The sequence below is a fragment of the Trachurus japonicus genome, chromosome 17, assembly GCF_045865225.1.
Source record: "Trachurus japonicus isolate A0001 chromosome 17, Traja_1.0".
In the NCBI taxonomy this organism is placed as follows: Eukaryota; Metazoa; Chordata; class Actinopteri; order Carangiformes; family Carangidae; genus Trachurus; species Trachurus japonicus.
This window is the reverse complement of record NC_140923.1, coordinates 36,079,310-36,092,406: the sequence shown is the minus strand read 5'-3', so window position 1 is coordinate 36,092,406 and position 13,097 is coordinate 36,079,310. Positions and strand designations below refer to the sequence as shown.

The 13,097-nt window shown below is 41.4% G+C and overlaps 1 protein-coding gene across 2 annotated transcripts; it reads right to left on the bottom strand.

The window, feature by feature from the left end:
* Positions 1–7,422: 7,422 nt before the first annotated feature.
* On the bottom strand, positions 7,423–12,208 carry mau2 (MAU2 sister chromatid cohesion factor). 2 transcript variants are annotated; one of them, XM_085805739.1, is made up of 18 exons: positions 11,874–12,208; positions 11,460–11,525; positions 11,200–11,295; positions 11,013–11,107; positions 10,907–10,934; positions 10,656–10,811; positions 10,419–10,565; positions 10,217–10,307; positions 10,014–10,117; positions 9,792–9,869; positions 9,428–9,493; positions 9,048–9,131; positions 8,898–8,947; positions 8,712–8,789; positions 8,511–8,622; positions 8,316–8,406; positions 7,619–7,749; positions 7,423–7,524 (listed from the first exon to the last, which is right to left on the bottom strand). In XM_085805739.1, exons 1-18 carry the CDS (start codon positions 12,123–12,125, stop codon positions 7,450–7,452), a joined length of 1,800 nt encoding a protein of 599 aa, XP_085661865.1. In that variant the 5' UTR covers positions 12,126–12,208; the 3' UTR covers positions 7,423–7,449. The 2 variants fall into 2 exon arrangements, with proteins under 2 accessions (XP_085661865.1, XP_085661866.1); XM_085805740.1 differs by having other exon boundaries at positions 7,619–7,746.
* Positions 12,209–13,097: the final 889 nt, after the last annotated feature.

Here is a 13,097-nt window from a genome sequence, read left to right as displayed (position 1 = left end):
CATATGCTTGTGGCCTTATAGTTTTTCCTCACGTCATCTGTTCATAGATGAATTTGTACTGTATCAAAGTCGTAAGTTTCATTTCAACACTGAAAACTGACACAGTAGACCTGCAGGTTCATGCACAGACCAGACGACTTTGTGCATTGTGCTGGACGGACTGGAAACTTTGAGGTGACGGAGTGCGTGGGGGGTGGAGGTCTGGAGGTTAATAGAGGCTCAATGGCAATCTTGTGCCACAGGGCCCCCTAATTGGTAAATCAGGCCATGCCAGGGAGTCCGGTAAAGACACCACATGAATTCATATGGTTGCTGTATTACGATATACTGATATGCGGAGTAATTCTTTATTTGTTTCTACTCACGAAGTCAAAGTACTCTGCTCTGACACTTGCAAACCCAGCTTCATCTGTACCCCCAACTGGCCAATAAGAACATCACACCTATCCTTATCCCTGCCTCAGCATCATCACCTCTATGGCCTGTACAACTCCCTGACCCCACATTAAAGCAGAAGTAAGCGATCCGGTCATTTTGGCTAACTTCTTGTCAGCCGACGGAGTTAGCAGCCCCCACCCTCGTCATGGATCTATTGGTCCTCGTCCCTACGTCACCACATTCACGCGCATCCCTTGGCTGCACACACAGCCCTTCATGCTGTTCTCTCTCCTCATTGGATAAAGGTTGTAGGATACAAGGAAGTATACAAGAAGTTTTCTCCTCGGCTTACAGCAGAGCAGAGTGACTGACAGACCCGTGTTTCGGACCAAACACTCTATGTAAGTGATTGCTGTCGGAAGATACAGTATAACTATTTAAGACTTATATTAACACAAACATTCCGCTTACTTCTGCTTTAAGATTCAAATATCAACCTTAGTCTTTTTTTTCTGTATTAGGCTAAATGAGGGAGGGGGAAAAAAAGTCAGCCTTGCATTTAACTGTAGGGATTAAGATGGGGGTTGCATTTATGACCAGTGAGCCAAGCCTGAGGTGACGGTCAGATCGATACATGTGAGTCCAGAGCACACGCAGCATGGTTATTATGTCAGAAGTTGCAGAATCGCCTCCATAAAGGCTCCAGCTGGTTGTTCCCTTTCATGGCGAGACCCGCATCCCTTCAAAGCATCCCTGTGAACTGAACTAATCCTCTCTCATCCACAAACCATGCACATGCACACGTGTGTTTGAAATACTCCGATCTAAGTAAGAGAAGTAGTCGCCCATAAAGACTAAAGTGGGCAGTGGCTACTGTTCACTAACAGGTGGGGGGATGGGGAGGCGGGGTCACGTTTGAGTGCTTTGTCAGCCTCTTCCATGCCGTTCTTTAAATGACAAAAAAAAAGCTCTCTCTAGATGATGCTGTGTCATCAAATCTGATTGTTTCCGTCCTCTCATCCCTCCTCTCCATCTCCCGAGGCCACAGATTGTCTCACATAAATGCAGGCAGATCTGCACCAGGGGGCTATCTTCTCATAATCACCCAGCCCAAAGCAAAACTTTAATGAAGATGAGGAAACACTCTGGAGTTTATTGGTTATAATGAATCCTGTGGACCGACCCTCCGACAATAGCTGCTCACCATTCACTATCATCTTGATCTAAAAACAATAAGGCCAGACAAGACACTGAGGTCATGTCCTCACTTTTCTTTTTCCTGGGCTTTTGGAAATTTGTTTTAGCAACCCAGTGGGAGAAATTCTTGTATTACGTATTGTCAGACTGATGCATTTCAGGTTGTGGCCAACATCAAGGTCATGTGGTTCTTTGTCAGTGTGTTGGTTTGATGCTGCTGCTGTCAAAGAGTGAAAGTCATGAGATCACCACGTTTTACAAAGACCATGGATATCTGTCATGGTAATTCATCCAATGGTCAAGACATTTCAAGTCATTAGATGAACGCTGGCACCAAATTTGAGACATTTTACTGAGATCACAGTAGATTTCTGGGAACCATGCGTGTCTGTCCAAAATTTCATGCCAATTCGTCTTTTACAGTTATTGAAATATTCAATTTGGACCAAACAGTTGAACAGCTGACTGACACTGCCATACAAAGACCGACAGTGCAAGTGAAGCTAAAATGTCCGTGGTTGGTATTTGCTTGGCCAATTACAGTAACGATTCACAATTTTTACGGCTTACAAGCACAATATAATACACTATATCCTCAACAGAATTTATTTTGTTGATAAACATTTATGAATATCATATTCAAACTGATACACAAGTAGAATAATACTATTCCCACAATTTAAACGTACTTACAAACAACATGTTTGTGTTTGAATGGATTTTATTTGTGGGTGAGAGTGCGTCGAGGTGACTTAGATTCATGACTTTGATATTTCTATAATCCTGGGTACTGCCCTGCAAACAACACTTAATTTACGTAAGGGGTTTATTTAAAGACAGGTAATGGAAAGCTTAATTGTCTTTTAATGAATGTTTAGCGGTACAAAATAAATAACAAGGACAGCTGGCACTATAACAAAATAAAACACCCCTGTAATGACTATAATGGCCGCCTACAGCATGTGAAGCAATAAAGGTCATGTCATTAAATGGGATCATGGTCTCCCTTTAAAAGAATGTGGATTTCCTATGGTTGGACTAAAGGATGTTTAACTGGATCACATTAGATTGCCAGGTGGGACTGTTTCTTTGTCCACCTTATTTTTTGTAAGAACTGAATGTTATTTTACAGTTATTAACAGTTCAGTAGTTTATAATGATAGGCCTACTGAAATACCGCACATTTTCAAATAGGCTACAGTTTTTTTTGTTAGTGTTGATGTTGTTTTTTAAGTCACCGATATATCAGTGAACCTTATCCATGAAGCAGGCTTAAATGAAAATGTGAGTTTAGGTTGACAGGACAGAGTCATTCAGTTGGTCCTGTCCATGTGAAGAGATCAGCCGTGAAATCAGACTGAGGTATGAGGCCAGCCTGCAGCCTCTCCCTCTCTCTCTCTCTCTCTCTCTCCGTGTGGAGCAGGCCCAATGGCCGCCGCGTTACAACATGACAGCTTCAACTTAATCCTCATTAAGTACTGTAACAATGCAGGAAGTAGCTGTTGCAGTCACGATTAGACGGGCTCACTATTTGGCAGGAAATGGCTCCTTTCAGCTGCGGCCAAGACACCTAGAGCGTCCCAAAACTTTTCACTTTATTCTCAGTGGTCTGTTCTCCTTGGTGTCGAGATAGTTTCCCGACACCGGTGGGCAGGAGAGAATAAAGGAGGATTTGAGGAAGTATAAAAATTAGATTAAAATGTGTTATTTCATTATAATGTTTATATGAACAGAATGGAGGGGGTCTCCTTTGATACCATGAATATAATCGGCAGCACTGCCTCGTGTTCGTGCTTGAATGAACAACACTACCATTGGCTTACGTCTGAATAGATGTTTTGTGAATGTGAATGAACACAGCTCATTGTTCGTGCGTTTATTTTCATATTACTGCAATTATAGGCTATTGTTAAAATCTGATCCCATATGCATTTTTTTTAAGTTAATGCCTCAACAAAAGTGTGCATATTACATTTATTATTATTAGGGTCTATTTATTTTAAGAATATCAAATTTGGTTAATCATATTAGTTTTTAAGTGATTTCTGTTTTGAATTAGATTGGCAAACCTCCAGCTGACTGCTGATAATTAAAAGATAACTATAATATTTTAACTAATACTTTTCTTTAGGGTAAATTAGGCTAATCAATGGATCAGATTAATTCCTTATTCCTCAACCCAAGTAATGTAGTTACACAGAATGAGTCAGAAAACGACTTGCCTAATTGCAATCAATGATAAAGATTGTTCATTTTAATGTCCAGGTTTGTTAGTGTTGTAAATACATTTTGACACATTTTCACTTTAAAATATAGTAATATAGTATAATGCTATTTGTAGAACTAGTGTAATGGATTACCTAATCACATTACATTGATGCAGTTACATCAATGTGATGAAAATGGTAAGAGTCACTCACTGAGTGAAACTGAGGAGCACAGGCAAAGGTAATGAAATGTAATGTGATGAAAGATCTGTACGTGACCTGATGGATTTTCCAGTGTTCAGGCAGCAGTCAACTGGTTTCTAACTTATTTGTTACACACACCACATCCCTTCCTGAGATATTTCCCACCTCAACAGTTGCTTGTCTCTGCATCCCATATACTCATATGACAGTGATTTCTTCCGTTTTTATGAGGCTGGAACAACCGCTCACTCCGCTGATGTCAGCACTTATCAACTGAATCATGAGGCCTCTCGCCGACCTGATCCTCACCTCTCCCAGGAGCTTAATGGATTTTGGATCCAACTCAAGTTTTGTGATCTCCTCCACAGTTGATTCAGTTTTTTGTGTGTGACTATTTGCAGGGGCATATTTTTGCTATTGTGTTGATTATCTAGGCTACTCAAGTTTGTTGGATATGAAATGAACATTGACTATTCAAACTCATTACGCTCAATATTGCCAAATACAATATTCTGTGTTGTGTCTTTCTAGAGGAAACAATATTTAGTCCAGCACAAATAAGACAGGAACCAGCATGCGGACTGCATATTATTAAACCAAAGAGTCTCTCTCTGGAACATTTCTGGATGTTAATTAGCAGCAGATGATTAAACTTCCTAGTTATCCTTTCAGCCTGCTATTGATAGCTGCTGACTAAAGCTTTAACCCCTTCAACTGTTTAACAGGACAAGCTGTAATTTAAACCTCAGCATTCATAATAGAATTGCATTCTCAAACTGGATTTGAAACATGCTTGAAATAATATGTTTAGTCTTTCGATATGCTTATTGTACTTGTTTGTTGTACACTTTAAACCATCTGATATGAACACTAGCAAGATTTTTTTTAATGCATGCATTTTCCATACTGTGTCAGGCACCCACACTGGATTCCCTTCATTTCTATGTGCCATATAAAATGCTAACTTGAATTAAGTGAACATCACTGTGTGGTCATGCATTATAAGTACAGCCTGATCTTAAAACCCTGCTCTGCATCATCCCAACACAATAACACAACTTTGACACAAATCGATACAAGCTTCACAGTGAGAACTTAAGCACATTATGACAAAACTCCTATGGGAGATAAATAAAAAGAGAAATGTAGGCTACTGTATTCCGGCACGGCTCTTTCATGTCAGCATCTTTTTAGTCATAGTTTCATTTCAAATCAGGGGTGGAGTGGTGAAATGCAGCATCTGAACCTCCTTGTTTTCATTGTCAGACTTCCTTCTCTTTGCATGAGGCATCTCATAGGTCCAGTGAGACAGCCTTACGGTCATGTGTAATGGGTTTTCTTATTGTGTGTTATGTCGTCATTGTTTCCTGTGCTGTCGTGAACACAGAGACAAATTCCTAAGAAAGCTGTGTAACAATAACTTCCTTTAAAAATAAATGAAATATGAATAATCCAGTCATTCTGCTTTTGACTTTTCATTCATAAAAAGTCATGTGTCAGTGAAAATGACAGTGGAGAAATAACAAATCCAACATTTGCTTATGTAAAATATTGAAACAAGCAAAAAAATGAATGGCATCCATACTGTAGTTGTTATTGCAGCAAATATTTGGCAAATGACCAAACATAGAAGTTTATTTTGACATAAACCCATGAGTACAGACATCTGTACAAGAATAATTTAATAGATAAACCAAATGTACCTTTCCTACATTAGAGCTACTAACCTGACAGTTCAACCAGTCATTAACAACAATGGCATAGAACAAATGGAAATACTATCATGAAAAGCAACATCAAATAAATAAGTCATTTAAACCATCATCTGGAAGAAATGCGTAGAACAGGAAAAGTGTAGTGAGAAAAAAAAACTATTCCAAAATCCTTTATAAGGAAAAGATAAAAATGCAGGTTTCATCATGAAACAACATGTGCAAATAACAGTCAGTCTTATTCAGTAGAAATATGTGCACAGCATATAAACATACACCAACGTGAGAGCAACATGGTGGACCTCTAAAGGGAAATACAATCAGGCAGCAAGTCAGTTGAATCGCAAAGTCAACAAATAACCCAAATACTTTTGTTTTCAATGCACCGCAGTCTCAAAACATATTTAAATTTCACTTTTCTTACCTTCTGAATATTTATACAAACTACATGCCTGTATTTGTATAAAGATCTACTACGTGTAAAACAGTTACCGGCTGTGACACCGTGTGGCTGGCATTGTTTCCACCTTGTGAATATTTGTGTGTCATAATGACCAAATGTGGTTCTGGAGACACAGAGGTGGCTTTGAGTACTTTGGCAGGTGTGTGTTTTTTTGTTTTTTGTTTGTTTTTAGAGTGTATATCCAAATGTGTCCTACCTAATACTGTGCACTGGAACTGACCAAACAGAGTACAGAGAGAATAGAAAATAGAAATACTGAGGCCATGCACAACAATGGATGAGTCCCACTGGTCCCAAAGGTTTGGCTGTTTTAGAAACACTATACAAGACTTTGCTCAAAAGTTGGATCCAACTCTACAGCTGTTTCCCTTTTCTACTCTTTCTGCTAAGTTAAGTTTGCTGTCTGATGACAGTAGAGATGTTCTGACAACGTCTCTCTCTCTCAACACAGATTCTGATACCTGAACTTGTGTATCAGTCTACAACAGTACTGATCCAACACTAAGGCATTAGAAAAAAAATTCAAAACGTATGTATATTCTATTGTATGATTGTGATAATTGCTGTCATTGTTGTATGGCACATATGGCTCAGGTTAAATCCTCTATAACATACGAACAAACATAATAATGCAATAGACTCTCCCCTGATTACAGTGATCATTGACTTGAGTTGCAATGATTGGCTGATGATTTTCAATAACTGATAGGTCATAGGTTGGTGTCCCTGACAGGACAGCATCTGGGTCTGAACCAGGACCACAGTCTGCTTATTAGTGACCTGGTGAGCCAACAGGTCACGTTATGCTTTTTAGCATATATCAAACTAACACTTTAAAATACATTACGTGGTATTAGATCAGACACTGACTCATTCCCAATCCAGTATCTCAGGCATTAACGATACTTGCACTGGAGTCAGAACAACTCTAGCTGACAGTAGCTTCATATTTATCGTAGGGTCGTATCAGTCCTCTCATCTTAGTCTCTGCATGAAGGCGGATAAGCGCATTTTCCAAAATGCTAAACTTCACTCAAAATTGTGCCAGTGTAATACAAGTTCACCTTATATTTTCCAAAACAATTCAGTTAAAATCTGGTCATGACGCCTCAGTGCCCCAAATGAGGAATGCAGTGAAGGGAAGCGAGCCAAATGACACAGCGCACAGTGTCTTTAGCTTCTTGATTGGTATCCCTACTACCTTTGTTTCTTCTTACCCTTCTATTGGATCTCTCAGTTTGTTTCTGTTTGCATTTTTTGGGGTCATCTTCCCTGCGGCCTGTTGTTCTCAGAGCAGACTGGCCAGGCTGGTTGTCGGTCCTTTCCGAGGCTGAAACTGCAAAGGAGGAAGGCCGTCTGTCCACTGCAACACAACATAGTCTGGTATTACTCTTTATGAAAATCCGAGCAGGTTGTACTGACTCGTTGTTTACAGGCTGACGTGACACTCTACTTACGCTGATGAGGTTGTGTTCAGGTAGGCTACAGGCTGCAATGTGGTCCTGCAGGAGCTGCTGCGAAAAGTTCTGGTGCATCTGAGCTGCCTTGTGGGCGTCCATGGTGTTCCCACAAGCCTTGTTCAGATCTGCTGGAGAAAGGAGTGTTGTGAGGAAAATTTTATGTTTGATGATTCTGGATCCTTGTAACATGCCCCTCCTTGAAAGTTATTAAATGTATGAAATCTGTCTGATGTGTTAAGCCACAACTTCTAGTCTAGTTGTAGCTTCATTACTCTGGTGGAGCGGATGAGAGATCTGTGCTTCCTCTGCAGGAGATCTCCTCCATCATGTTGAATATAAAATAATAATATAGTGCCTGTCTGTTCTGAACTCTATAAATATAAAACATTATACCAGAATGACTGCATTGGAATTTACTGCATGATCCATTCATATCATTCAGTTTGAAGCCGTTGCGTTTTGGGACACACAATTAGCTTCCCTCTTGCGCCCCCATCAGGCCAAAAATAGCAATGCATCCTAACCGGCAGACGGCAATGAAAGTCAAGAATTTCACCCCAGGGATCGATTAATTATGATGTAATTAACAGTTCAGATGACATGGGCTGCCAGTAAGGTTCTGTAAATATTCCACGTAACTTAATAAAACATACCATTACCCTCAGTGTGGGTTAAGGCTGGGTGACAGCTGTACCTTTGAGAAGTGCGGAGGACCACAGCTGCACAGACATGTCTGGGATCTTACTGGCGAGCTGCATGGCAAGAACCACCACGTTGTAACTTTCCTGGAAGACAACATGGAGCCAGACAAACAGTCACGATTACATCTCTTTGTCCTAGGACACGTCCTGTGTGTGGTCCCATGAAAATACAGTTAACTTTGACTCACCCTGTGGTTGCCCAGCACAAAAAAGATGTGGCCCAGGAGGACAAGCGAACAAGCGGTCAGCCGGTTTAGATCCTCAGCATTCGACAACTTCAGCGTCTCCCTTAGAAATATCCTGTTGATGCAAGTTTACATACAGTTAGGCACAGAACACCATCACTTTACATAAAGTTTATATTGCTCATAGGCGGTAGTTTTACTTACTTGGCCTCATTGTAACGTCCCTGGAAGAAAGACAGGAGCCCCCTGATGTAAAACGCTGCAGCCCGTAGACAGTGAGAACTGAAGAAGTCACAGTTACATTTTTACTACACTATTACTATTCTGCAAATAAAAAAAAACAAACACATGTAACAAACTTGTATAATGTAACACTGTCTCTATTCTTACCTGACAGGGAAGTTGTGATCAGGGTTAATCCTCTCTAGAAGGCTGTACAGCTGTTGATTCAAAAAAAGTAAAAATAGAATTAACAAAAGAAAACATTATACAAATATGAATTCATGTTAATTGCTGGGGGAAGGGAAATGGCTCTCTGACCTCTTGTTGTCTGTTGCCTTCCCGGATGTAGACGCTGGCCAGGTTGGTCACAATAAACGTCCACAGCTCCTGGTGTGTTGTCATCTATCAGAAGGAAAAGAAAAGAGACACCAACATTGAGTATTGGAAACTTCACACAACACACATTTACACATACCTATTCCATCTTGGTTAGACCACAACAACAGGGCCTTGTAATCACCAATGTCCCTGACAGACTGGCTGATTGACTGAGTGGTGGTACTTCTAGCAGCACTGAGCAGAGTGCTGAGCCGCAGTATCAAGTCACATTATGGTTTTCCCACTGCGGGGAAGTGGATGAGTGCTTCCTATACACTGTGCCTTGCCTCGCATCAGGGCAGCGATGATATGAGACTCACCTGTAGAGCAGCAGTGAATTGAGCCTCAGCGTTGTCCATGCAGTTCACAGAGATACAGTAGAGACCCTGATGCAGAGTAAGAGGAGACAGATGTGAATGCTTTGTATTATTCTGGACAGATGCATCTCATTAGCAGTAAACGGTTGTTCTTTACTCTGCAACCGAGGCACTTAAACAAAACCATAAAGGAGAACCAGGCTAATTCAAAAATAACACGTGTTATGATCTTTAAATCCTGCTACGTCCTCCAATGGATACATGATCATTGTCCTGCAGGCTACAACAGAAAAATAAGTTGTTGCCAGCTGTAACTTTTGTTTGTGTTTCCCTCTCAGTGTGTAATTGTCTTTTCTTGTTGACTTACCAGCAGCGTATGAAGCTGAGCAGCGTGATTTGTAAATAACCTTGGCGACTGCTGGCAAAGCTGACAAACCTGAGAAATCTAAAAGACAGACAAAGACCATCACAAGCTGACACTAGACAGACAACCTGCAGCAGAGGACGCTGCTTCAACTGAATCCGCTTCTGTTCACAATCAACAGCTGTCTGGAAATAAACAAAATTTCCTTCACAGCCGACGAGTCACCTCTTGTAAAGCCGTGGCCTTGTGTCCGGTGACGAGTCGGCACATGATGATAAGCTCCAGCAGGATGACTTGGAATGAGGACAGGATGGGACTGCTGTCAAGCACTTTGAACATACAGATGGACCAGGGTTGAGTCAACATCACTGAGATCAAGGAGGGGAAGGGGGGTGAAACCATCAGGGACATTGTTCCAACAAACTTACTCTTCAGCTTCTCCAGCTGCATGAGAGCTTTGTCTGTGTACTTCTGTGCTTTCTCCAAGTACCCTGCCTGCATCGAGTGCATCACTGTCACCTTTTCATATTAAAAAAAAAAAGAAAGTAAGAAAAAAGACGTATCCTATTGCATTTGCACAAAAAATGACAATATCTTCTTTTCAGAAAGCATGCATGAGACAAATCTCACCAGCTCCACCAGCACATACATGTGCTCTTTGGGCAGCCAGTGGAAGAGAGCTGCTGGATTAGTGGGAAGTATCTCATCATCTTGGAGAGTGGAGATGGTCCGGATGCACTGCTGAAGCTGCTTCAGGCACGGCTTCACACTCTTCACCTAAATACAACATATGGGTAAATACGTGCCTGGCATTTGCATGATATACTAGCTGCCAGTAATGAGACATGGGGGAGATGCATGCTGTACCCGTCCAGCATCCAGGTAGTGTGTAATCTGCAGCACGAGGAAGAAAACTCTGAGGGATTCCTTCTGAATGGGGTTTCCCTGCCAGTTCTCCACAATGGTCTCACACAGCGTCAGCAGAGGATGCACCTCGCTCAGCTTCCGCTCCATTAGAAGCAGCTGCAGAGTCACAGATAAAAAATGTAATTTACAGTTATAGCATTGTTAGAAAACTACACAAATCAAATTTTAGTAGAGGAATTATTTAAGCTTACCATTCCTTTACTTAACAAGAACAGAGCTCTGTAGAAAAAGAAGAGAAGATTAAAGCTAATGTGAAACAATGAGCATTAAAACACAGATTGAGCGTGATTGTTTTACCGTGTGTACTCTGATCCCATGATTCTTGCGTACACTGCTCCAACTCCGAGGAGGACACAGGCAGAAACCAGTTCCTTCTCTAGTGCGTGTAATTGCTAAGAAAAGGAAAAAACATCTCACACATTGATGCTTTCAAATCAATTAACCAAATATGAAAAAGTTTGTGATGCATAATGCAGTTTCTTACCGCCAGCTGAAAAAGCAGCCTGCAGTGCCAGTAGGGAGTTTGCAAAGAAATCTGGATGGCCTTCCGCAACACCGACTTGGCCGAGTCCACCAGGTTCTTGAAAACAAGCCAGTGGGTGATTGAGAGGCAAGAGCAAAACAACAAAACAGTCTTTGCTACAGAACAGGTATTATTCTACTCTCCCATTTATGTTGTACATTAAGCTGATGAGGTTTCACAATCACTACTTTTTACATTACATGTTGACTGGATGCTCCTACCTGTTGACAGTAGAACTCTGATAGAATACTTGCTGCTTCAAACTTGACATCTTCAAATTGAGAAATCTGCCATAAATCATTAAGGAGGTTTTTTAATTTATTTCCCAATTTCCAGCAGGGTTAGCGTCAATGTAAGTAGGCTACTGACCCAGGACATGATTTTGTACTTCTGAGGAGTCAGAAGTCACACAGCTTACATTGCTATGCAAGCTCACATCATTCAGAAAAAGGATACTTGTTGTGATAGGAACCACTGTGGAGGAAACAGGACAAATAGACAGACATCACACTGAGCAATGGTTTCGACAGTGAGCGAGTGTAATGAATGAAAAAAAAAGAGCACACACTGGACGTGTGAATGATTATCCTTGTCAGAGTTTCACTGTAGGCTACCACAGCCCGGTGTCAGAAGACGCTGTGGCTGCTGCTCACCGCTTTCTCCAGGTGAGTCTGGGCCAGCTCGCTGCTCTCCGTGTGGTGGTACAGGACCGAGCCCAGCTGCAGGTGAGTCCGGGCCTCGACCCTCGGGGGCGGCTTGACCTGAAGCACCGCCTGCAGACAGTGGACGCACAGACGGATCTTCGGCGGACTCGACGTGCGGAAATGTTCTGCAAAGCCCAGCAGGGCCAGGTACCAGGGCTCCAGGGCCTCGCTGCTCGCTGCCATGTCGAGTTGTCCAAAGACAAAAACAACAACAACAAAAAGTTGTAGTTGTTGTAGTTCACCGCTGGACCCACGTCCGCCGAGTCCGGCCCAACCCCCTGATGATTAACCCCTCCTGTGTTTTTCTGACTGCTAGGAGCGCGGAGATTCCGGTCCTTATTTTCAAAATAAAACCAAATGTGTAAAAAAAATTTTTTTTAACAAAGCCAACATTTGTGTAATTCCAGCAGCAACGACAATTAAATGTTTATCTATCTAGCTACATACTAAAAAGAGACAATTTCACGACTCAAATCCTCCTGACTCGGGAATTCGCCACTAAGATATGTTCCCACAGCCCTATGTTCCCACAGCCCTTTGTTCCCTCAGCCCTATGTTCCCACAGCCCTATGTTCCCTCAGCCCTTTGTTCCCTCAGCCCTATGTTCCCACAGCCCTATGTTCCCACAGCCCTATGTTCCCTCAGCCCTTTGTTCCCTCAACCCTATGTTTCCACAGCCCTATGTTCCCTCATTTCTAAGGTTTTTTTTTCTTTCCAAAATTAGGCCCTATGTTCCCACATATCCTTTATGATCAATTTGCATCAGATTTTATCCCCATTTCTCCCAATTTGGTAGTCAATTACACCCAACCTATTATCCAGTAGCAGTTGACTACAGATGTAATGTAGCTAAATCTGGGAACATAGGGCTGACCCCTTCCAACACCACTACTCCAACATAGGGTTGAGTGAAGAACCCTTATACCAAAATTAAACTCACCTCCATGAGTTAGTGCAATTTAGACAACAAACTTCTACAGTAGTACAAATAGTGTTAGTAGTAGTAAACAAAGCATTAGAAAGTTTGTAGGTCATGGTGCAAAGGACCCTAGTTTGAAATTACTCCGAATCATCCCTTTAAAATAAAAATGACTTGACTTAGTTTCATTTTGAGAAAATTCTTAGAAATAAGAAAAATCTTAGAAATTAGGCAAC

Coding starts and splice junctions, on each gene's coding strand:
- mau2 (XM_085805739.1), bottom strand. CDS start 12,125: ATGGCAGCGAGCAGCGAGGCCCTGGAGCCCTGGTACCTGGCCCTGCTG. Junction 10,118..10,216: donor GCAGCTGGAGAAGCTGAAGA/GTAAGTTTGTTG, acceptor GTATGTTCAAAG/TGCTTGACAGCAGTCCCATC. Junction 8,948..9,047: donor AAGGCAACAGACAACAAGAG/GTCAGAGAGCCA, acceptor TTGAATCAACAG/CTGTACAGCCTTCTAGAGAG.